Raw genomic sequence first — 25,873 nt, forward strand, 5'->3', positions numbered from 1 at the left:
ACACTAAAAATCTGTGTTGTTCATTTATTAATTTTATTAATTTATTCTGATGGAACAGAAAGGTCTATGACAATTAAGCAATGCATTATTGATAAATTTTAAATTCAATTTATATATTGTGGATGGTAGGAGTATTAATTTCTTATATAGCAATGCCACTCGGAAAAGACAATTAACCCCACATGTAAAATTAGCAACTCTATAGGGCACGACAAGTGGCCAGGCGAGCAAATCAGCCAGCCACTTACTCAAACGTGCCCGGCTCACCTGGAAACACCGCAATTCTTGCTCGCCCTTGTGCCGCACGGGCAGCGAGATCGTCGAGTGTCGTCTGCAAATAGAGCCACTCTCGCAGACTCGAGAGTGCGCAGACATAGGTGGGTATTTGCGGTTGTTCCATATCTCCTGCTCTGCCCTGCGGTTTTTACCTTAGCGCGCCCTCTTGTTTGTAGCTCACGAGACACGGCTTACGTCGAAGGGACAACTTCGCAGCAACGGCAGATCGATTGACCGAGAAAATGATGGGTTTTAGCCCGGCCGTCTGTTTCACATAAGCTGCACCGTCGCAAGCCTTGAGAAAATACTGGCAGAGACCTTTATTTGAGTTATCGATAGCTCACTCCACCTGTCCCGTGTGCCACAAGAGAGATGCAAAGAGAGGAAAGCATTTAGTAAAAGTATTTTTAAAAACTCAATATTGTTTACAATACCTGGACATTCTAAAACTAAAGACTGTTAAAATTATGGAAAAAAATATTTAGTATTTCGCTCCTTACTCCAATTAGGGCACCTCTATTGCCATGAAACTTTATGAATGAAATATTTTATTTAACACCAAGGTGTGCTACAATACAATACAATTTACTTTATCTATAGTCTTTTTTTGTGAGATCATTCGTTTCATTGGGCATATGCATGTATTGTGTTTGTAAGGTATCACGGAATGAGTATTCTAAATGAGCGACAAAGTTGTTTATGGTCAAATATAAAAAATGATTAAGAGGTGTTTTTTTCCTGGGGCCAAGTGGCTTCTTTACTTTTGACGTAGGTGATGGTAGTTCCCACCTTGTTAGAAAATCTGTTTTGACATTTCTTTTCGCCTCCCTCTTTGGGGATGTAGCCAGGATCGTTTTGCTCACTTTCTTCTCTCGACCACATAATATTTGTATGGAGAACGGTGAGGATGAGTTGTCATTTCTCGCGAGTGTCACCTCGCACGTCAATTGAGTTGTTCCGCGTTCTAATGCCGACCGAAGGCAACCAACCAAGAGCGGCAGACGCGTGAATTTCTCCCCGCCAGACGGCTCCGTTATTTATTTTCGGTCCTCTGCGAAACACGCTCACACCTCGCCTTTTATTATTGCTCGCACTGTGCTGGCAGAAAGGAAAAACAAGCTGCGGTGGCAAATTTGCAGCGAAAACACGGGCAAAAACTTTTTATTGCCGCCACTGCAAGCGAGCGAGCGCGCGAGAGCAAAAAATGCGTAAATTGAACTGGCGGACGTGTAAATAGAAATCGACTCCCGGGTGAAGCGGCAGCATGCGAAAATTTCGGTCTTGCTCGCGCTTTTGTTGCCTGCCAACACACAAAACGAAGCACGAGAAAGAAGTGTGTAAGTAAGCGATCCTCGGCCTCGTGAGAGCTCAGCTCTTTGCTAACTTGCTAAGGCCCACCGCGCCGGCTCAAAGGCGAACGTGGCGAAAGCCGAATGCTCTAACACGTGTTTGTTGGTGACGATGATAATTGTCTTTTGGTGCGCTCCTGCCAATGTTTGGGAAAATAACAACTTTGAAAGATACTTTTTCTAGAAGTGAACTCACTCTTGTGTTTATCAGATTTTTGTGCTCTGAAATAGAGGCTATTTTTACATTATCTTTTATATGCTTTTCTTTTAGCTTGTAAGTCGTTAAAATACTCTAACATGCCGTAGCATTTGTTTATCTCTTGATCAATTTTCTTGGTATTCTTATTTTTCATTAACTAATACGTAATATCAATTTAAGTTTTTAACACATTTTTAAATTTCCTGACGAATTCTTCACTTGAGGAATGTATATGCAGGAAAAAAATTCGGTCTTGTCCTTATATATTGTGTTTCCAAAATAGTCAGATATTTAATTCTGTTGATATACATGTTTTGGATCCTAAGTTATGCATAAATATCTCGGTAAAATTTCATTTTTCGGTAAATTAATTAGACTTTTTAACGCCTAAAAGGCAGAGTAGCAGGATTAAAAATGAAATCGGAGTGAAAAATTAATCAAAAATTTCAGTGTATTAACTGTGGGGCTAGCTGTTTCCAGATTTAAAAACTTAGAAAGCTCTCAAATGGTCATAGTAAAATTAATTTGCAAATTACTTCTGATTGAAACTGGACGGTAAAATGGTTCTTTTGAAGCTCTCTCTCTCTCTCTCGATCAAAAAGCAATTTATTCAGGCTTAAATAGCTGCACTTAATCTACTGCATTGGAATTGATAGGCATTTTCACGTTTCAGTACTCCCTTTAATAGCGCTAAGCGTCTCTAACCGAGAGACGTGCAATTGCGTGTTTTTTTGCACTAGCCACATGGAGAACAAGCAAGTTAAACGCGCGGTGTCGAAAACCGCAGAGCGGCCGGACGAACTCTACGCAAGTACTCGATTGCTCGAATATAAATTGCTCCAGCTTGCTCCTCCACCCACCACTTGGCTATATTGGATTGCTTTGTTCGCGAATTATTTGCATTTGAATGCCTGCCGCGGACACAATGAGCGCTAATCTGATTCGCCGCCGTGAAAGTCTGCCGCAAATTTACTGCGCCCTTGCATGACAAGTGAGATAAATACATATTTATTTCTTCTAATCAGCAGCATATTAGAATGAAATTACTCGTATTGTTGCCTCCGTCGAGAACATCAACGAACCGGGAGAGAAGATAATTCAACTGTGCGGTCTGCTAAGTTGCTCGTTGATGATGGGACTTTCAATATTTGTGTATATTTAGTACACATTTTGTGGAAAGTAGAGCTGCTAAGTAAACTTTAATCAGGTCAATTTTATATGTTATTATTGATTTCATTGAGATTTATCACAACAAAATTTTGATGATGAAAAAATAGTGCTATAAATATAGAAAAATTAATGATTGGATTTTGAACACATCATAAAGATAATTTCAACCAAACTGATCTACTTTCGCCCTCTTCAGTGAGAACCATTACGTTTTCTCTTTGAGCTTGCATGATAACATATTCAAAGTTTTCCAATAAGCGCTCAATCTGATATAGCGCTAGAGAGCGCACTGCAATTTTTTGCTCACGAAAAGTTTGTGTCCCTATATAAAAAGTCACTCAAAAGAAGGCCAGGAGCGGGAGTAATTCGGTTATTGTTTCTCCACGTGTCGATTTTTATTCATTTTTCACATGGCATTGCGTGCCAACAGCAAATTGTTTTAAATAAAAAGTGTATTTTGCGTCCGATAGAAGATCGCTTGGTGCGGTCATAAAAGTATTTTTAAAGCCCACTGCACCGGCAGATTTCTATCTGCGGCGTGGAAATAAAATAGCATATTTGCTATTTACTACTTATGTACGTACGTACATACATATTATGTGCATACTTTCTTTCAGCCTAGCGAGCACAAGCAGGATGAAAACTAAATAATGGGCATTACGGGGCGGGAAGAAGAGAGCTGAAAAACTTTCTGCGTGCGCAGGAAAACCATAAAACATGTTGAGCAGCTGGCCGCAAAGACCTTAAAGAGAGGCACGTGTAATAAAAATTCCATTGCTCTCATTTCCCCCCTTAAATTTATAGAAATAGCTGCATAACTAAATTAGAAAAAAACTCACAAATAATACTCGCAATGGATAATTATATATTCTGTATATTTTTGGAGGTGGAATTTCACAAATTCATCCACCGTCAAGAAATTTCTAGTTGAATATTATTTTTTTGTTATTTTCCTCTTTTGCTTTTTTCTGGCGTCCGCTTAAATAAAACTTTATCGAGCTTGTCAAAGTTTAGAGTCATGGCTTTGCCGTAGACGTGGGCCAGATCATTTTTAATTGCTGCTGTGGGTGAAAGACGAGCTGACGTTGACGCAAAGTGTGTTTAAAAAGCTTTTTGCCGGGCGTCTTAATTCATTCGCAGGGCGTGCCTTTTATTTATTTATTTATTCCCCTAAGTGCACGCGAACGACGGAGGAAGACGCCGCCGCTGCTGGTTTTGTTGTTGTTTCGCCTCTCCCTTCCATTCGCCCCGTGCAGGCTTCGGAGAGCTAACTTACATCAACATTAATCAAATTTCTGCGAGATAATGCGGCCCGCGCGACGAGTGTGCTAACTAAACGTGGCAAATGAGCCTACTTTTACAAGCGCACACTCTGATAATTTCGTTTTCACCCACCCCTATAGCCATCTGTGTGTGTGTGTGCGCGCACCCGAGTTGGTGGAAAAGGGAGCGAGAGGAATAATTGTTGCTGCTCTTAACGTGCTGTTTGCTCGGCAGTAGGAAAACAAAATGCAAAAGCAGCGATGCAAAGTTTTTACCTCCTTGGAGAATGAACACACATTTTAAACTCAACTGAGTCAATACAAGTTAGCGGAAAATATAAATTAGATTGAGCTGCAGGCAAGAGATTAAAATGCAAAGGTCAGAATTCAAATTTCAGATTGTGCAGCAATAAATGACTTGGAGAGTCAGAGCTGCTCTCAACAATGGCACACTTTGCGTTCCCACAATTTCTCCGAATCTTGATTAAAATACTGAAAGTACAATGCACGGCGGTAAAAGCTTGCGAGACCGCAATCCCCAATAATCCGGCGTAACGACCGGCGGTGGCGCATTTTCATTCTCTACGTACATTACGGCACGATGCAATTCCCCCTTCCTTTGTATGTGTGCACTCGCTAATGGAAGAGAATCAAATGAGAATCGTCGTGTGTCGTCGGCGGTGCAGTGGAAAATCCGTCTCTCGCAATTTATTATGCAAATTCAGCAATAAAAGCCGAGGGTCAAAGCCTCTAATGAAGGTGGCCAAAGGTACGTACGTGCTCCATTTTTGTGCCGAGGCCAATTTTCTTGCTGTGAAATTCTGCCTTAATAATACAGAAAAGCCCTTCTCCTGCTGCCTTTTTCATGAGACATAACAAGCACGCGGCCTCTTGCTGCTGCTTCTCTCTATTTTCGCGATGATTATAATAACAAGAACAAAAGACGCCTGCTGCGCGAAAAGGCATCATCCGCCACCGCTGAGCTTTTTATTCCTTTTGGCCGACTTCAAAAGCGCAATGCCATACAATTTCTCGCACTTCTTTTTTGTGCGCGTCGCTCGCGCTGACTGCGTCTCTTTTCGCCTCGCCAGTTCAACTTTTGTGTGCGCAGCGCGTGCTTTCTTCGCGACACTGGAGATTTACACGGCGATAATTAGCCCGTGTAAAATTAGCACCCGGTGCTTTTTTCAGACGTCTTCCACCTTTATTTTTAGCATAAGATTGTCGAGTTTAAAATAGAGCTGATTTCGTTCTGCCTTTGAACGAGATACCACCTACCTGAGGCAGACAGCTTTGACAAAGAGGAGTTTTGTTTGTAAATACATTTGCGTGACTTTTCTCTGTGTTTTTATTATTAAATACGCCAAGAGCAGCGTAACACGCTGACGTTGATTGTAATGATGTGGAGTTCTAATTTTAAACCGTGATTGGATCTTCTTCATTAAAGAAACCCATGTTTATATGTATAGATATTAGATATACAGTGCAAAAACGCAAAATAGAAAATTAATGTTCTCTAATTTTTTGGTGATTTTTTTAGACTCTAAGACAGTTTACTCTAGTCAGGGTAGATAATATAATGATAATAACTGCTCTGATATTTTTTGATCTTGATTTCAATATTTTAGAATCTTATTTTTTATGCAAATTTCGTTTTTGCTGCTAATTGTAAGAATTTCCTTCCGTACTATTTGCGAGTAATTTCTACTTTATGTATTTGATAAAAATTAAATGAAAATGATGGAAGCTATTATTAACAATTTAAGTTGGGCCTCCAAAATAGTTTGAAATATATTGTTTCCTTCTAAAAAAGCTTTGATAAACCGGATAAACCTAATAAATAAAAATATCAAGAACTTATTAAGTAACTGATTTCTTTTATTTTAGTTAGTATATTATTTTCTTTATTCCATCTCGGGATGGAGACACTATTTTTATAACAATCACTCACTATATAACGCATCCAATTTAGATTGAATCGTAATATAGAGAGTCAAATTGATAGAAATATGAGAAAGGCTTGGAAATTAAACGTCGCTCATTATTCATCCCCCGGTGACTAGGAGGTCTGTGTGTGTGCTTATATACTCCAGCCGAAGCTTGACGGCACGTAATTTAATCCGGTGCGCGCGCTTTCTTTCTTATCTCACCTGCGCACGATAACGGGTCGGAGAGAAAGGGAAACGCGCTCGTTTAAAATTCCAATCAGCGCGCGCGTGCAGCCGAAAGAAAAAGGAGCGCGGGATGGTGGACGGGGTGTAATGAGAAATTCGTCATCCCTGCCTGGGAAATCAGTTGGCACGCACTCGGCGGCTGATCGCGAATGCAGCACACGCCGCACCGTAATTGGCCTAATTTCCTTTCTGCAATTTTTTGTTTGCATTCGCGAGACGAACCATTTGCCCGGGCACAATGGCTGCGTAATGCGAGCCATTTAGGCGGCCCTTTTATGTTCGGCTTAGAACCCTTTTTGCGCTTTTATTAACTGGAAATTGTTGTTGCTCGCGGGAAAAGGCGCATTTTGGCAGCCGCGCTCGTAAAATTGAATAAGCCACATTGAGAGGAAAATCGGCCAGACGGAGCTATTTATGAATGTGGCCTTTCTCACTGGCATGCGAATATTATTCTCCGGCTCTTTTTCTTTTTTTAGTTGCCTTGCCCATTACGGCCACAAAAGTCTGCCAATAAGAACAAAATCTGGCCTGTTGTTATTTGCGACAACGCGTTAGTGCGGCATTAAAAAGGTCCCAAACGGGAATCAAAACGGGACAAAAAATCCCGCGTCATTCCCGCAAAATTGCGAGCTGCGAATGGAAGTGCGGCAATTCCGTCTGGGAGCCGACACCCTCTCACAGCAGAGTGGCGGCCAAGTTGGCTCGCCGCACGCATGGCCTTAAGCATTATTATTGTACGTAGGAGTCACAGAAAGAGAGAGACACTCACACACACACACACACACACAGCACCATGTCGCAATTATGCATATGTATCCAAGCGGCCATTTAAAAATATCGCACGCGACAGCAGCCAGAAAACGGTCGCGAGTAAACAAAGTCTTATTCGAGTGAGTGGCTCGTCTGGCAGCGGTCAGCAGGCGAGCCAGCCAAAAGCTGCGAAAGCGAGTAAAAGCGGCCGCATGTATACACATAATCCTCGCACTGAGCTGCTGCCAAATAAATAAGTTGTCTCTGGCCCCCGGGGGGACACCTCCAACGGATTATCCAGCCAGCGTGGCGCAGTTCTGCTTTGCCGCCCCAGGAGAGCCGCAGCGCTGTAACGGATTTTCCGGGGTTTTCATTTTGAGTCCTGACTTTTTCAACAAAAAAACTGCATAGACCCAGAGGCAAAGATTCTACAACTCGAAATGTTTATTGAAATTTAGGGTTTTTCTAATTTTGTCTTCCATACATCCTCGTCTGCATTTGACAACACAAATATTTAAATATCTGACCGTCGTAAATTGACTCACACACACGGACGCTTAAATGGTAGAACGATTCACGTTCAGTGGTAGTTCCCCTTTGTGTCACGTTGGCATTGCGCTACTGAAATTGATGTGCGCGTGCACAGACTACCCGTGCATACATAAATTGTGGGCAAGGAGAGGCAGCTGCCTCAGCGCCTGCTGAATACTTTTCAGTGTCACTCTCCTTTATTCTGTGCCACGCACATTGCTGCTTTCTCCTCGACTGGATAAGTCTCTGACACATTGACTGACGCACCCCCGCCGAAGCCAAAATTCAATATAGCTTACCTCAAAGGCAGTATGTGAGAGTGCTGAAGAACGAACAGTCCATGCGTTAGTTTTGGGATGGTATCTTACGAGTAAGGAGGGACTCGATCTGTGATGAAAAATCTCTGACCTTAAAACGACTTTGGTAATCCGGGTGAGCTGGCTATTTAAACAGCTAGACGAGGTTTTGTCACTTGGGTGTAAAATGAAGATGAGCCGCTTTCTTTGCATATTTCTGGCGCCTTATCTAAAAGCGCCGGAGCACATTAAGCGCGCAGTTACTTGTGTAAAACGCAAAAAATTCGACACTTTTCTACGGGGCGGGATAAGTTTGGCAAAGAGTTAAATTTCCTTCATAATCTCCACGACTTCGCGAGGAAAAGAGAAAAAATAAAATTTTGCTGCTCCTGCAAGAGTCGAAAGTTTAAAGATAATTCTTCATCGCTCGCAGCACCCAGCAGACTAGCTTTCGTCTTTCTCTTCAACTCGCTCAAAAAGTGGTGTAAAACTTGGCATAATATATTCCTTATCCACCCGGTAGCTGCAGGGACTGCGCACTGAAATTAATTAAACAACTGCCGGTCATTTGCTTTTCTCGTCTTTGGCGGAGATATGGAACTCATATTCTATTACTGGGACCGCAAAGATAATTGCGTGTTTGCTTAGCTTATCTGCCATATAAGGATAAGTTGGATTGATACATTAAAAAAAATGTTTGTTAGTCAAAGTGAGGAAACAAAAAGATTGTATGAATGAAGTCTTAAGCCGAAAAATATATTTTTATCCACCAGAAAGGTTCCGGATCTGAATTGTATATAGACGTTATAATTGCGTTGCGTTTAACTCTCTGAATCGCATCTATTGTATTCATTTTTTTATTTATTCATTGGAACCTGTTTGTTTAAACTCTAAATTTTGGCTCTCTTTTGGAGCAAAGTTGTTTTTGTATTTTAAATTTTATTTTTTATAATTATAATTATAAAAAAAATTATTGCATATCCCTTATGATAGTCAACATAGTGTTGATATTATCTCGTTTACTCCCCGTTCTGCCCATGAGCTCCAGAGTTATGTGGTGTCAACTCGTAACTCACGTGCAGCCATGTACTTAGCTTGGCTATTCATGCGTGTGTGTCGAGTAGATGAGCTGCTTTCGCATAAATGTTTGCCAAACCACGTGCACACAAACATTTCAGCGCAGATTCGCCTGATTCGCTGCTGGAGTACTGCGCTGTAAAGTTTGTCTCTCTCGCAATGTTAACTAAACTTAGACCGACACTATATTTCAGCCCTTTGACTCGATCGGCGCTTTGTTCGCCGCCCGGCTGCTTCTGCCGGCTCGTTAGTTGGCTATTAGTTGCCTCAAAATTGAATACTTTCGCGAAGCAGGACTCTTGCACACAGCCCGAGCGGGTTATTTAGGACGACGGCAATTAGAGTAGCCAAACTTTGCCTCAAAGCGAAAGTTTGTGTGCTCGAATTTCGTATCCCTTGCCGGGGTGTAACTAGATTTGTGCGAATTTATCTATTGTGCGCTGCTCGGTGGAGCAAGTTTCCGCGGATTCGTCGTAATTTCGTTTGTCTGCGTGCGTGGCGCTGGCTTGAGCAGAAATAGTGGTGGAGAAATTGCCCAAGAGAAAGCTCAACCGGCAAATTTGAAATTGTTTGCTTGACTAAATTGTTTACGAGGCGTTTGAAATCCGCGTAACTTCAAATTTAAACTTTGCAAGCTCCAGACGAGCTAATTTTGCGATTATGCTAAGTTGCTAATGGAAAAGTTGGGCTGGCTTCCATGCAGAGCTTGAGATTAATCCACAGAGGCTATCTATATAGCAATTCAAAATGAAGCAATTATTTTTATTAATTGTGCCAGAGTCCTTCAAAGAATTGCGCCAGTTTATTTCATAGAATTTAGCAGCTTCTGATGTTGATAAGTTAAAATATAGAAACATGAAACGTTCTCCCATTCAATTTTTGTTTACTCGCCACTCACCCATTTAAAATTGTCTTCTCTTTCTCATTTATAAAACGCTGTTTGCTGCACCTCGTTGCTCAACTTGCATTAATTTGCAAATCGCTCACCACCGGCGATTAGTAGATATCCCCAGATTAATTAGGGCCGGCCTTGGTCCCATTTGCAGACAGGGGATAATCCGTGACGACCTTGATTCACGTTTTACCTCGTTGGCTGAATTGCGCAACAAACTACATACAATCTGCAACTCCCGCGGCTGCTGTTCGAATTTGAATAAACTCGAGACAAGTTGCCGACAGCGGACGCATGAATATGCATGAAATCCACCCAAGTTGAGATGCATTAAGCAAGCCGAGAGCGCGCAGCGAGTGGTGTACAACACAGTGTTTGTCGCCGCCGCTTTGTATGATCGCATTTTAATTTATTAATCACAACGGGTGCGCTACTGAAAGACCAGGACACGCGCGCAAGTAGGGCTCGCAATAATCACAGATTGCACTTGCTTCTCAAAGGCACAAAGGACGAAGCTCCGCTTGTCAACGTGATGCCTGGCTGCAATAATGACACACGTGAGCCATTCTCTGCTGCCCGTTTGTTAAAACCTGCGTCCGTAAAGTGAGAACACCGTATTTCCCGACTGATGGCGGCAAAAAATCGTAAAACGAATAGGAGTGCTTTTGCTTGGAAAAAGTGATTCATTAGTTTGCTGGCTACTTTCTCGACGGTCAACCGACTCCGTGTGGAAAGTTTTAAAACCTCGCTATTTGATTTACTTTTTGCAGACCTTTTCTCCGCCGACTTAATAGCTTGGAAGACGGCCTGCCGGGTAATTTCAACAATTTTCCGAAGTGGTATTAAAAGAAATTTACTCCAGAGACTCGCAGTATGTTCTGAAGAGTTGCGAAGCATACAGGGAGATAAAAATGTCAGTAAATTGTTTTTCTACCATTCGCAGTTTATTGCATTGTCTTCATTCTGAAAGTTCGCAGTGTGTGGTACATTAAATTCTGTTACATCTCAATAGGCTAAATAAATAGAATAGCACCTTAACTTTTATTTCACAAACTTAATGCGTAAAATAGGATATGTTTCTCAACTGTTTATCCATTTGATTATGCAGGAAAAAACCTGAGGTAGAACATATTTATGAAGGAATAAGCGTAAAATGTTCGGGCTAGACGGTCTCTCTCGCTAGGATTTCAAATTTCAAGCATGACTGAGTGCCGACAATAGCGCCGCGTCGTTTCATCAGAAATTCAAAAGGCACCAGTCGTCGTCCCCCTCTGCTTCGACAAAAAGTGTCCAAATCTGTTGTGTGACACGAGCGAGCGGAAAAAGCAGACAGATTTTATTGTTTAATGTGGTTATCGTGTTATGCATGTCGTCGCGTAGACAAAGAAAGAAGGAGGCCAGCAAGGAGTTTGGGTCTGCTCCTTTGCCTCCCTGATACAAAGCGGAACGGAGTAGAATGCCCAAGGGAGCAGAACTGTAATGGAATTAGACCAGCCAGGCAGGGGGAATGCATAACCGAATGCATAAACACATTGTCGTCCATTGTTGTCGTAAAACGCTATTGTGCATAATTTCGTTGACGGCGGCGGCTGAATTGAGTCATTATTATGCTGGGCTGAGTTTTTCGTGTCATTAATCTGAATCAAGCCAGAGCGAAACAAAGGAAATAAAAGAGCATTAATTCTAATCGGCAAGGCAGCCCCCTGATTGAATGAGTAAGCACATTTTCGGTCGCATCACTGCCATTTACACGCTGCAGTGGATTCGAAAAAATCAAATTTGCAGTCAGCAGTAAAAATGCACTCCATTCCACCGTTCAAAGTTGTACACCGACTCAGGCAGATCGTTTTCATTTTTATCATCGGCGCTGAAGAAGGATCGACTTTTTATCAGCCGAGTGCAAAGTCCATCTGCGTCTTGTTCGTAGTGCTACAAAAATAATCTAAAGTTAACATTTGGAGAACACTCTCGAGACGCTCGCATGCCTTTACTAGCTGTCCAAGGCTATCAAAGATCTCTTCGTCGTCGATGGTTAGCTTCTTGTCTTTGTGTTTTATCCTGTAGTGCTCAACTTTGCCCTGAAAGCAGATGCAAAGGGTGTAGTCGCCAGGATAGTTTGTTGACTCTCGCACTAGGAAGAGACCGTCCTCCCGAGGCGTTAGCAACTCCTCTGTCTGTTCACGAGAAATCTTTCCGTGGAACCACCTAAAACGATAATGATTTTTTATCATTAAACATTGGCATCCCTGATTATGCTTGATTAATAGCAAAACAGTTGAAATCTACTATTTTAATATCATAGGAATTTATTACGCCGACAGAAATACCACAGGCAAACTTAGCATGCTACTTGAAAAATGTTTGATTTTATGTTTTGGACAACGATTGTTTATATTACGATAATGATTACCTTGTATCTTTCCAATCTGTTCTCGAAATATTTCGATTCAGTCATTTCCTTGAATTTATTCAAAAAATGTACGCCTAAATGGTTGAATGACTGAGAGGACTGGTTTTAGATTAGCAAAATCACGAGAAACGTATAAGATGGTTTTATTGAAAAACCTGAGAGATAAAAATGTAGTGAAGAAAAAAGTGAAGGATCGAACCAGTTCGTTGTTATCGTGTGACTGATTATTTGTAATTCTTTTTGCACACTTTTTTTGTAAACATTAAAATGATTTTGCACTTTAATTTTTTTTAAATAGCTGCAGCGACGCAGCAGCTGAGCGAGCGCCAGCCGAAAATTCGTCCTGAATTGGCTGGACTTGTAATATTTTTTCCAATAAATATTATTTAAAAAAAATTGCATTTTGCACGAGCCAAACGGTAAACTTCTTTTTTAGCTATTGATATGATTGTGGTAGGGGAAAAAAATCAAGGCCTTCTGGCCCTTTCTTACTTTTCCCTTGGCAGCGAGCGAATCGAGTCTGTCGTGGTGGACATGATGAAACTCGGCGAAACAAGATCCGGCGGTGAAGGGTGGCGCGGTGGCAAAAACGCGGCTCACCCCCAGGAGTGAGTGGAAATCAGATAGAACAAAAACGTGCGAAAGGCGGCGTGCGGCCGATTTGCTGGCGAAGCAGCCGACTCGTCGGTCTCGGTGGCCGCACGTCGGTGATTAATCTCGATCTTGGGTCGCGGTTCGCCACTCGGAGGTATTTCTGCCGTCGCGTTTTTTGCACGCTCGCCCCACTATCAATTGCACTTATCAGTTTTTTCACCGTTCTCAGAGCAAGGAGCAGGCTTTCTGCGATTCCGGCCAACCAGCGAGCCAATTTCTGCTCTGCATGCAAAATACCGCAAAAGACGAGTTGCTTGTGCGGCAAATAATGCGTGTTCGACAAGTACCGAGTGCTTCGTTTTTCTGCCAGAGAGAAAAGGAGCGTCTCGAAAAGGATGATGTGCCTCAATTGAATCATCTTTTGCGCTCAACTCCCTTTACTGCTCTCGAGTGCTCCTTCACTCCAGCGCAGTGACGTATAGGTGGGGAATAATTTTTTATTTCCTATTCCCACCGATGATTAAAAAGTAGAACAATACCTCACAGTAGTCTAATTGCAATCTGCAAGGAATTATTAAATAAATAACTTTTATATCGACGTATCCGAAGGTCATACCGAGCCTCCAAACCTTTCAAATGTTGCAGTATTTTAGCTTGTTCTCAAAGTACTTCACTGCATTAAAAACAAATGAAAACCTTGCCTTACTTTGCGCATAGTTTTTGCTGCTAAATTAAAGTTAATCACACATTTCATCAAGAGAATAGTTGCGCTCGCAATTAAGGCAAGAATGTACAGCATATTTTAATTAAAAAAGCAATTCCCAACATGAAAGTGATGGTAGAGACCGTCTAGACGGGTGCAGCGCCGAACAATTAAACCCAGAGCGCGATAATTATCCCGGAGCTAATCTCAGCGCTCGCGAGCAGAAAAAGGAGAGAATCATCTCTTTTATAAGTTGGCCCCTGCGAGCACGAATGTAGACAATCCGCAGTCCGCAGCTGCTCAGTGGGTTGCATAAGACGATCGTGGCTCGCAGCAGAGCTCAGCGCGCTTCGAAACAACTCCCTGAGAGCTACGAGAGAGAGAGAGAGAGAGAGAGAGAGAGAGAGAGAGAGAGAGAGAGAGAGAGAGAGAGAGAGAGAGAGAGAGAGCCGGTGGGTTGGTCTGGCGGATTATTCAGCTGGTGCGACTACACTGTGTGCGTACAATGAAGTGGGGCTCGGCATAAAGGCGTGATTAATTCAATTTTAACTCTGAACTTAATCCCCAGCTCGCTCTCTTCCTGCTCTGGCGTTATTCGTATAATTTTTAATTAAAAAATTCCGAGGGAGCAGCAGGTAGAACTCGCGTGTCTCTTTCTCCGTTTTCGCTGCTGTTGACGCCGCAGCGCGCCACTGCGTATTATAATGAATTGGCTCTCGTCGAGATTAGTGACGAGGTGCTCAAACGGCAATCATAACGACCTACCTGAACAAGTGAGCGAGTCGAGAGCCCTCGCTGTACCTTGGGAGTTTGGCACGTGCGTGGTGAATTAATATGCATGGCGCGAGTAGGCGAGAGCGTCTCCCAACAACTTTTGCTTCAATATTGAATGTTGACTCGTGCAAGCTATTTTGTTCAAATCGAGAAATAATGCCTTGTGCCAAGTTTCAAAATCGTTTGGATTTCATGGCAGCCACATAATAATAGAGCTGATTTTCTCCTAGATACTAATCAGTATATTATGTAAATGGTCATATTTAGATTGAATTGTAAATTTTGGCTTATGTAAAATAATTTTACATCAAAGTCAAGACAAATTAATTTTTTTTAAAGCTCCACTGTTATCATAATAAGGTAGAATATCTCCTTTGAAGGGTCAAAAACAATATGTTAAAATGTAAAAATAACCAGCGAAAAGTTTCACTTTGACACCGTATTCAAAGAAGTTGGTGCTCAACGTATAACAATCAATATGGCAATTCTGCTTGCATTAAAAAAGAGCAGCGCATTGTAACGCATTGAGCGAAAAGAATGGCTGACGTTTACGCGCTTTTATTGAATTCGAACGACATCAACAATGGGAACAGAGCCTCATCGTGTCACTTGAACGCTTACATATTGACCTCTATGAAGTTTCGCAATGCATCATTCAATACAGCCACACACCGGCAAAGTGCACGTTGCGTTTCTTCTCTCACAACTCGACGCTTACCCGCCAACTCTCAGTGGAACAAAGTAAACGCGCCGAGTTGCAAACAGCACTTCTTGTTTCGCGCATCAGCCAACAACTGGGAATCGATGTCTTTCAAATACCATGCGGATAAATGCATTGTGTCGGAGGCTGTTCTGCAATAAATGCACGACTTGCAGCCACCGCAAAGGATTGCATTAAATATAAGCTCTGTGATGTATTGGCGCTTTCCATGACACTTTTCAGCACGCCATTGCTGCATGTGAGTGTTTCTTGATATACATAAAGTATATTATTTTGCAATTTTTTATTATCTAGACAGATGGACTTATAAACTTGGCAAGGCAAATTGATCGATATGTTAATTCATTAGATTTTGAAGTAGAATTTCTATAGACTATTTGAAATTGCATACACACTGGTGTGCAATTTCCGACGACAAAAATACAAATGTTGATTTTTAGCAGTAGCATTCTTAACAAATCTACATAGCCATCGTTGAGTTTCTCTAAAAAAGTGGTACTACTCACGTGGCTATACTTTTCGAAAATTTTCAAAAAAAAATGGGAGCCTCTTGATTTCGGATGAATTTTAGGCTACTAAATTTTTAGAGAGAGCGAGTAGGAAAATTTAAAAGAATTTGCCACTCTTTTGATTATTTATTGTGTTCGGAAACTGCTTGCAAATAATTTTTTCAACGACTGTAACTAAGGCAATTTATTTTCTTCCATGTCGATTTTACAGGTAAAAGTACTGCTCTTTTACATAAGTTATATAGGGACCACTACAGGTGCATAGAGTTTCTTAGTACTTTCACGTTTGCCATTGCTCCTGTCAAATTTGTGCGTTGAAATGCCTGGAATAGGAGCATTGTTTGTGTATGAAAGCGCCTGTTTTAAAGTAATTTTTATTTCGTTAAAATTTAGATCTCAGCGGAGTGCGATGCAGTGCTTGGATCTGACCGCTAAAATATGGCTTCCATCCATGTGAATAAATAGGGGCGTGTGCATTTCATCAAAGAAGTGTGTTGTGCGTGAAGCCAAACGAAAGACTATAGAGACGCGCGTTCCACGTTAGCTGATCAACAGCAGTGTAGCAGCGAATGCGTCTCTGCGGCAGGTGGGCGCGCGTGTGCAGCCGAAGGGAACGATTTGCACGCTCTGCAGAGTTTCAAAGCCGATCAAACGGGCGTTATTTGCAAATGCTGTTTCACGACAAGTGCACAAAATAATTTGCTGTACGCCGCGACGCGCGCGCTGCGTCGCCGGAGTAAGAGGAGAGCAAATACTCGCGCGTGGTGTGTTTGAGCACTCGTTGCCTCCCCGCGTGTAATGCTTGATTAATTTTGAGCGACGTGAGAGCGATTTAAATCGATCATTTGAAACGCAGGCTTTGATGACAGCTATCGTGGATTTTGTTAGGATGCATCGAGTGGAAATATGTCGTGGTTTTTACGGCTGCAGAGTTATTTATGGTTTAATTTCCAAGGATTTCTAGTTGCACATTTTCTTCCATTTTTCTGCCATGTTCTTAAAACTTCTGTTTTATTTTTATAAATAATATATTATAACTGTATAAGTTTTTGTTAGTGAAAACAGGTTTTTATTTTTAAATAAAACAACAAACAATTAAAATTATTTAAACTCAAATTTTCACGAGTGGAATACTAAACCATTGATTGCTGATCACTGGTTAGTTAACTTATTCTTCACTGAAACATTGCCAAGGCGAAGTTGCTCCACACAGCCCTGTTTACAACTGTATGTATCTAGTGAAACACGTTTGACGTGCTTTTTCCCTTTGATTCCCTTTCTAGACACTCAAATCTGACGTGTATCATATTTGCGTGTGTTTGGTGCGAAAAAAGAGAACCATCAAAATGCTCTCGCACTGACACACGGAATCGATAAAATTTATGCAAAGTCCCTGAAGTACGAGCATATTTATTTCGTTGTCATGCGGCTGCCTTCGACACGCATACAATTTTACGCCCGTTGCCACTTTCATTTTGCGCGATCAGTCTTTTCGGTGTCAATGCGAGTACTCGTGCAAAAACCGAGTGCGTCGGTGAGAGAGAAATGCCGGCATTTTGTCTGTCGCGCTGCAGCTTTCGATTGTCATATTACATTACGTGGTGTCGGTGTCAGCCGAAAACATATACGTGTGCTCCACAAAACAGGCGCTGCCATCGTAGAATTTGCATATGAACGCGAGTGAACAGGGATTTCAACTTTGCTCATACTGTGTTACGCCGTTTTGAATCTTGAGAACTTGTGAATGCAGCATGCTACACAGAAATTGATTCGAAACTCCCTTGGTATACAAAATTATACCTTACTTTGACGTTGGTACTCACACCACAGAAATGAAGCTATTTTGAAAACTAGGTTACATTTAGATTGATAAAAAGGAGCCATAAAATACTGTTTGGGCTATCTTATAATAATGTAAATGATGCAGAATATATTTTATACATTTTGCAAAAAACCAATTCTCAGACTATCAAATGAGGCAAGATTTAAAATTAATTCTTCTTCAATCCTTACTTTTTGCGATATTTTTGTACAAAGATAATTAAAAATTTGAACGAGAAAATCAAAGGCTCTCTAAAAGTGTACTGTTGGACTTTTGAGTTGTGGACAAGCCTTATTGATTACTTATTAAGTTTTGATTTTAGCTAGAAAAATTAAAACATTTTTTTTCACATTAAAAATGCTACAACTCATGTTAGAGTTAAGAATATCGAAAAATTTGGTAACCTAAACATCGAAACTAAAAATACAGTCACATAAAGAGCTCAGAAGCTTTGTAAAAGCTATAAATTTTCATCTTTGCCAACTAATATGTACAGGCTCCAAAAATTAAGTCCACATTAGCAAGTCCACGGTATGAGGCGTATTTGTGCCATATGAATAAATTCCACTGTTGGAACATTCACAACCTAAATATGTGTTAAGTTAAGAACATAAATAATGTATTGATGTTTTATGCCGCGGCAGAAAGAATTCAACTGTTCCGATGAGTGATCAACTGATCAAGATTTTCTAATTAAAATCACCAAAATATTTGTAGCTCAATTGTTCAAAGTGCTGTGCTCCAATAAAAATGATGGCTCTTAATTAATTTGATTTTGATGAAATATCAATTAAATTAGAATCAGAAAAGCGTTTTACATTGCAAAATAATTCTATTTGAATTGCATCGGAAGCCTGGATTTGTTGCGTCCCTGGATAACCTACTAGCGATCGGTATTATTTGTGTTTATCGTTACAATTGTCAACCGGTCTATTGGACTGTAGTATGTATGTGCTTAGTTATACAGGTTTGTGCAAAGCTCAACTTTTGTTCCATGTACTCTGCTCCTCTTGTAACGCATCGAAATTTAGCATTACAGCGATCATTGTTCACGGAATTCAATTAGAGTGGCACTAATTGCACTCGGCGCTGCTCCCGCTAATGACCACTAGCCTTTCGCTCACTGAATTTATTCCGTTTCTCGATTTTCAGCGCTCCAGGGAGAGTTGTTTGTTGGGTTTGTTTTTACTCTCCCGTGAATGTTTGCTGCACCGCCGCGCCAAACGCTGCGTTTATAATTAGATTCATTGCTCAGCAATTAATTACCGCTGCGGTGTCCTGAACGGACGGTGAACCCGTTTGATTAATGCATTTTCAAATGACACAACTTTAACTGCATTGCCATTTTGTTTTATTGGTTAGCTCTATTAAGTTATAGGAGACGTGCAAATAAACTTTGTTTACTTGTTCATGTTGAATTGAAATTCCGGACGTTTCCCTCGATGCTAATTTCTATTATATATTAAGCTCAACCAGTTCAGGCTTCTACCCGAAACCCTATTTCATGGGCGCGCAGTTCCTTGGCCCTGTTATGCATCAAAAATTGAATATTCCCTCGTACTTTTACAGATAGAACGAAATTCATATGCTTTTTTATGCTTTCGCAAGATATTAAATTTTCGCATGCATGTCTATTTTGTAATCAAAGATTAGATATTTGTAAGCGTAATCGTTAGTTATAATTTATTCCATTTCTCAGATTTGGTGCCTTTTGTCGAATCGACACCTAATTAAAATCATTATTTTTAGAACAGTTTATAGATCAACTTTTATATACCTACATTGACGAAAAGCAACTTGAAATTGTGCTAAGTGGATCATTTTTAACTTGGTTAAATAGGGCTATTAATTAATCTATGATACGATACAGTAAATCATCAAACTATCAATTTGCTACAAAACGATTTACATATTGCGTAGCTGAAATGTTTGTCTATTACGCCTTAATGATTGGAATTGAGGTGATGTTATCGGTTCGATTGCAAAATTGTGCAGTAACAACGTCGACCAATCAAAGCGAAAAAGAGATATAGTGTGCACTGCAAGTGTAGGCAGTAGACGTCTGATTGCATTTTACGTCCGACAGGAGTAATTCAAAGTGAAAAGGAGCATTTCCACGGCGGTACCACAACAATAAATAAATAAATAAGAGAGTGCTGGAGGCGGCTGCCAAGTCAATTATTCGTCGGCGCCGCTGCATTTCAGTCTGGATGCAAAACAGCAGCAGAGCAGATCGGTTCAAAGGGAGCATCGAGATTAACAAGCACTCTCGAGTGCATTTTGTGCTCGTGGCGGGTGCATGCATGCCTGTTTTCTTATCGCCCAGCCCTTTTGTTGCTGCAACACCCGCAAATGGCTTTTTGTATTGCGGACCACGTCGGCTGCATTGCAAATTAAACAGCGCAGCTGCACGCCCAACTCTGTGCTGCCTAGGAATAATTAAAAATTGATAAGCGTCTGAGGACGGCACCCAGATTCTCATCCTCTACAGCGAAATTATCTCCTAACACAGGTGAACCACTTTTGAAAGTGCCCGCTTCAAAATTAATCACTATTCAAGAGGTACAATTAAATGCAAAAATGAGCAAAATGCAATTCTGTTTGCACGTTGATGTATTTCATAGCTGCGGGGTGGGTGCTTCCTCGCTAATCTGCCTGCTTAATGTAATTCATGCAGATTCGTTGCAATTTATGCTTTTGAGTTGAATTGGTAATCTGACTCTTCTTTGACCTCTGCTCCTCCAGAGAGATTAATTAAATGAAATGATGATGAAGCCGAAGCGAACCTCGGTTGAACAAGAGCAAAACTCGCTCTCCAATCCAATTAGTTAATGTAATCTGATCTATCGCAGCCTCATTCTCTGAGTCTATTTCATGCCGCAGATTCAACTGTCGCGGTGGACGAATGACATTTCTAAGTAATCATCGCAAGAGAACTTTAATTAATACTTGTTTATTCTTGCTTCTAATGTTCAGATGATAAAAAAATTATAATTAGAAAAGGGAAAAAAGTTAATTTCATTAACAAGTGTTGTATTTTTTTTCAAATAAATATATAAAAAAAGAAAATAAAACCAATGATTTAAAAATTGTCATTTATCCATCGTTAAAAATAAATAGCATTGTTGTGTGCAAGCCATATTAAGCGAAAAAAGCCAAAAAAGTTGTTTTTTAATAAAAATCTGAACGAATATCAGAGAGCGGAATTAATTTATAGGGCTTTTTTGCGTGCGTATCAGGAGGCATAATATATTGAAAACAAGTGTGTGCAAAAGAGAAAATCAATAGTCCGCAGAAGGCGTGCGATCGGCCAATCTGCAGCCGAGCCGATACAAAACTAATCCGGGGCGCCCGGCATATCGCTTTAATAGCTTTTTTGGCGCTCGTGAATATTCCGTCAGCTCTCCCAGCTAAGTGGTTGGTGAAAGTATTCCGGAAGAGATATGCTGCTAACGAAACACATGACCAGTTTAGAATATCTGAAAAGCGATAATGGAGCTTGTCTCACAGTTAGATGAACCTACATAAAATTACATTCCGTTGACAAAAGCGTCCACGCGGTTCGCAGGAGCAAAAAGAAGGCGAAGCAGCTGTTAATTCTGCAGCCTGCAGCACTTTTGTAATGGGAAAAATAAATTATTACCGGAGCCAGGCAGCCTCCCACCGCGTTTCTTGCGCCAAGATTGAAATAGATAGGCTTCGATTCCGACTTGAAAAAATGCTGAAAGAACTAACGGAGGGTAGCTTTTCTGCATTGTCTGCTGCGAGGGAAGTGGTCTGGTGAAAACTGGCGTGCCGGATTTCAGCCATTTCATTCGTGCAACCAGAGAGTGCTACAAATAGCTTTGGAGATAATTTTCTGTCGGGTTTTCCTTCAACATTCGTCGTTACTCTCCAGCGAGAATGATTTAAGCAGAAAACAGTCTTTGCGCAAATCTTGTTTCCCTGAAAAGCCTCCACCAGCGTAAATTAGAAATCAGCGTTTCCCTCTCGTTTCCAGGAAAACCTTTTAAAGTTTGCGCATAAAGTATTTGCGATCGCAAAAAAATGCGAATTTCATCATGCGATTGGTAATGCACCTCAGAAGTGAGGAAAAATGTAAAGGCATAATTTCTCAGCCACGTTGATTGCGTTTTTGCGAATGTCGATCCTTCATACACACAGCAGCACTACGTGCATGACGTGGAAAAGGGCGGAAAGAGCCGTCCGTTCCCATTCTTTTTCTTCTCATCCCCGTTTGCCTCGGGTCATCTCCTCTTTGTTGAGCGGGACTTAGGGAATGTCTCAAGACTGCAAAGGTCACACACTGTTGAATGCGCAAACCGCTTTTCTGTCGCGCTATAGCCTTTTTGCTTCCTTCTATGAAATTATCAAGAAGACTTGCAGTAATCTAAATTCCTCTGAAGGTATTGCATACATTTTCTCTGAATTAAATTTTTAGCATTTTTTCATAATTGATGTAACGATATTCTACGGAGGATGCTAGAGCATTCTGATTTTTTATTCGAACTAGTTGAACCGTATAATTGATTATGATGCGTGCCTTTGAGGGATAAAATATTGTTTTTTTTCTTTTCATTGATTTCCTACGTTTTGCATCGATGCTCAAAACAGATGGTGCGTACGCATTTCCACAGCTATGTTTTTGACAAGAAAACAAACGTTGGCCTATCGATTTTTAGCCAAGCTGCAAGAATCAAGTCCTTTATATTATTATGTTCTTGTTTTTCTCCTCAAGAAAGGGCGAGCCTTTTTAGAAATGCGATTTCCGCGAATCGCTGCTCTCAGCACTACTACGAGCAGCGATCCGTGATATTCCGTTATCCAATCCTTGAATGAGAGAGCAGACAGATATTTTGCGAGTCAAACGCATCAATGAATTCCGCAGCGATTATTCTCATTCATCCATTCTGCGCTAGGTATAACAGCAACTACTGCTGCCGCTGCTTGACAAGAGGAAAACATGGAACGAAATGACAATAAATTCGAACCATTGCAAAAGAATGCTTTGTTAAAGAGCCAACTACATTTAAAACTAATAAAGATTGCTCCTCTTTTATGAATGTCCATATCTTTTGGAGTGCGAGAAATCCCGTGTTAGGCCTGCACATTTATAGTATGAGGTTTTCATTCTTCTCACGGCATGTATGTGGTAAATTATTACATTCCGAGGGCAAACTATGCAATAATCATAATGGTCGGCACCCTTGCGAGTTTTGTTTTATTTCCAGTGTTGTGTTTGCAGCGGCGGAAAATGAAAAGGGCGCTTTTCTCGTTTTTCGGCGGCGATAAGCGAAACGCGCCGGTGATTTGGGTCAAACGCGGCGCCCAGCTGCCCAAGAAACGAGCCAGCAAAGCCGCCTTATCGTTGCGCTGAATGTGACGCGAGTGACGTGTATTTTAATGAAAAAGCCGCCCCGTCAGCTCCGTCGGTTGTAACCCCTCATTAAGCCCAATCTTAGACTTGCTTAATATTGTGTGCACCAAAATATTAGCATTTTATTAATAAAACCCACTCGTAACTTTTTGTTCTTCTTTGAAACGACGACTACACGAAAAGAGAATACAAAAGCTACGTTATAACTAAATTATCATCACTCGAATCACTCTATCATTTTTAATTACAAACGTAGAGCAAAGTATTTTTCACGCAAACAGTATAGCAAATAAAAAAAACATATTTCATTTTTTAAAAATGAAAAGTATACATTTTTATTTTTAATTATTATAACCAACTAATCCTTCCAATCCTCTCATCTAGAAAATTCCAATCTAGTTTTTTCGCTTTTTAAAAGAGTTTTTTCCTGAACTGCAGCTCATTTTCACTTCCTTCCCCCGACAAAAGTCATTTCATTCGAGATGCATTGCGATTTGTATGTTACTAATTGCAATAAAGTGAGAATATATGCACATTGAAAAGTGGATTGAACATTATTTTCAAATTATTATGTATATATTCTTAGCCTCTCCGCTCTTTACTTTAACATTTTTCCTCTCTGTTATTGCAGGTAAGCGTCAGTGGGGATACGACCATAACACACACAACAGTCTGGTTGCTACTTTGCAGCTAGGGCTACTGGTGGGCTTTTGCTGGTGAGTATGCGAAATTTGATGCAAATTCAACGTGAATAGTGACGTGCAGTCACCGCTGGCTGGCCGTTTTCCAAAATTTGCGAGGATAGTTGCAAAGAGCGCGCGGCCATCCGAAAATTAAATTATGAGTCGGGCACGTCCATCCGTTCCTAGCAGCCCGCAGCTACTTACTCGTCTGCAACTAAAAGAAATCGTTTATAACAATATAGTGGAACGAGCTCTCGAGCGAATTATTGTGCTTTGAAAACGTAAAAATGGGATTTTTGTAGGGAAGCGCGCCGTACTTGCCTCAGGCAATTTTTCACTTCAAGAGATTTTTTAAAGGTGGTGTTAGAAATGCTCAGAAAATACTGTTGGTTATTTTAGGCTAAGTAAAATATTTCCTGAAACTTTGAAATAAAGAAATTTTACCTAAGTTGAGCTTTAAATGTGATTAACCACCCAAATAAGACAGTAATTTACATATCCGTGAAGGTTATATTTTCTTGAAAAGGATTAACTGTGTTAATTTAAATGATTCCAATTTGGGAATATTTTCAATATAAAATTTCGAGTTTGGTGTCATTTCAAAGCGCCATCACCAACAAACTTCTGGCCTACCCTTCGATCCTATTTGCCACTTTGCTTGCGGTCCACGAGCGGCAGCGCCATGTTTTATGCAACCGGCAGTACACGCGTCCTTTTATTTCGCAACCTCTCATCTTCGGGCGTGCACACAAAGCGAATTCCTGCTCCTTTTTTTATTACTTTTGCCCATCAAATTTGTAGCAACTCGTGAGCCTGGTGAGGAACAACCCTTGCGAAATGCCTTTTTCTCAGTGCGCGCACGATTATAAGCGCGCGCCGCGTGTGTTTACATGCTCCTTTAAAGAGCTTAGCCAGGCATAAATCATTCTCCAGAGATCGGCTATATACGAAGCAGGCAAATTGAAGCTTTGGCAGCCGCTAAAAAGGGTTAGGCTTTCCTGAATGCCACTCCAGCATATATACTATGGAGGGTTGCCAGGCTCGGTGGGCCTAAGGAGAGAACTCAAATTATGTATAAATAGTATGCGCATTTGGTTAATCACAATTTCATGTTCTTTATACAGATTTAGTTTGCTTGGGAGTGTATTTTTGAAGCCGTAGTTTTAAAATTGCTGCCCCAAAAGATTTTTCCAAGATTAAATATAGGCTTTAGTGCATTTTGTTTTCTCTAAAAAGTGAAGTTTAAGCATGTTCTATCGAAACCGGTAGCATATATAACATAAATTCAAGCTAAATTCAATTCAAAGTCAAATTATTTAATTTCCCAGAGTTACAAAATGGTTAAAGACTTGTGTCAAGAAGGCTGAAATTTAATTCAACCGAAAGCTCAGCCAAGAAGCTAGTTTCTCGGTTGAAGAGCGAGTAGATTAAGAGGCCTCTAGATTAAATCAAGCGTAGAATTGAATTCTTGGGTCCACTAGAGACTTGCGGCTACTGCAACGAGCCATTGATAGAACACACCTGAGCAGATAGAAATTCAAAGGCAATCGGTGGCTACCCTGTGCTAGCCAAATTTTGCTTTTTGTTCGGTGGCAGGCAGCGTGTGCTGTTGCGCATTACCAAACTAACTTTGTTGGGTGGTAAGCTGTTTAGCACTGCTGAATAATGCATTCAAAGTTGGTTGTGTGCGGTTGAATAATATCATCGTGTGTGTCGAGTCTGCCGCCGCGCCCATGCTATACGCCGCACACGCGCTTGTATCGTTTAATACTATTAGCCGTATTTTTGTTGCGGCCGCTGACTTCTTCTTTTTGCTTTGCAAATATTTGCTGGGCCGCTCAGCAATTTGGCTTGATGTTTGCAAGGAAACCCTCCGAGAAAGGAGGAAATGAAAGCAAAGTGGAGATAGACGACTGCGCGAAAAGGAATCCTGCGCTTTGAGGTGTTTTTTTTCTTTTCAAGGAAGTTTTGTCGGAGGTAAAACATAAATGGAATAAAAAGACACATAAAATCGTAAGAAGATTGAGAAGAAACATTTATGCCTCTAGAAGCTTACGTGAGTTTATCCTGAAATAATGCATTGCTGAACATTTAAATCCTTTTAAACCAACAAAATATAATAAAATTAGTTAAAAATGTATAATCAAATATATACTATTAAGTTCAAATAAAAGAATCTGTAGCGGTTCAGGAGCGCGGTCCTGCCCTTGACCAAAAATTTTCGGTGGTTTGAATTATTGTAATTTTGCATAATGGTTGAACAGCAGAAAGATGATTTAAAAATAAGAATTCAGTTTTCATCCG

At 40.7% G+C, this 25,873-nt stretch overlaps 2 protein-coding genes across 4 annotated transcripts in view; one reads left to right on the forward strand and one right to left on the reverse strand.

Moving 5' to 3' along the window:
• The window catches only part of LOC135935952 (myosin light chain kinase, smooth muscle-like), a 181,472-nt gene that overhangs the window by 45,749 nt on the left and 109,850 nt on the right, over positions 1–25,873 (forward strand). The window lies entirely within an intron of this gene.
• Positions 10,907–13,157, reverse strand: LOC135937776 (tyrosine-protein kinase CSK-like). Its single transcript, XM_065481018.1, has 3 exons — positions 12,879–13,157; positions 11,962–12,181; positions 10,907–11,905 (listed from the first exon to the last, which is right to left on the reverse strand). Exons 1-3 carry the CDS (start codon positions 12,920–12,922, stop codon positions 11,762–11,764), a joined length of 408 nt encoding a protein of 135 aa, XP_065337090.1. The 5' UTR covers positions 12,923–13,157; the 3' UTR covers positions 10,907–11,761.

Source organism: Cloeon dipterum, chromosome 2 (assembly GCF_949628265.1).
Source record: "Cloeon dipterum chromosome 2, ieCloDipt1.1, whole genome shotgun sequence".
Lineage (NCBI taxonomy): Eukaryota > Metazoa > Arthropoda > Insecta > Ephemeroptera > Baetidae > Cloeon > Cloeon dipterum.

Excerpts from the sequence above, each read along its gene's own strand:
- LOC135937776 (XM_065481018.1), bottom strand. The coding sequence starts at position 12,922 with ATGTCCACCACGACAGACTCGATTCGCTCGCTGCCAAGGGAAAA. Across the intron at positions 12,182-12,878 it reads CGCTCGCTGCCAAGGGAAAA|GTGGTTCCACGGAAAGATTT; the intron begins GTAAGAAAGGGC and ends TTATCGTTTTAG. Across the intron at positions 11,906-11,961 it reads GCCTTGGACAGCTAGTAAAG|CACTACGAACAAGACGCAGA; the intron begins GCATGCGAGCGT and ends TTATTTTTGTAG.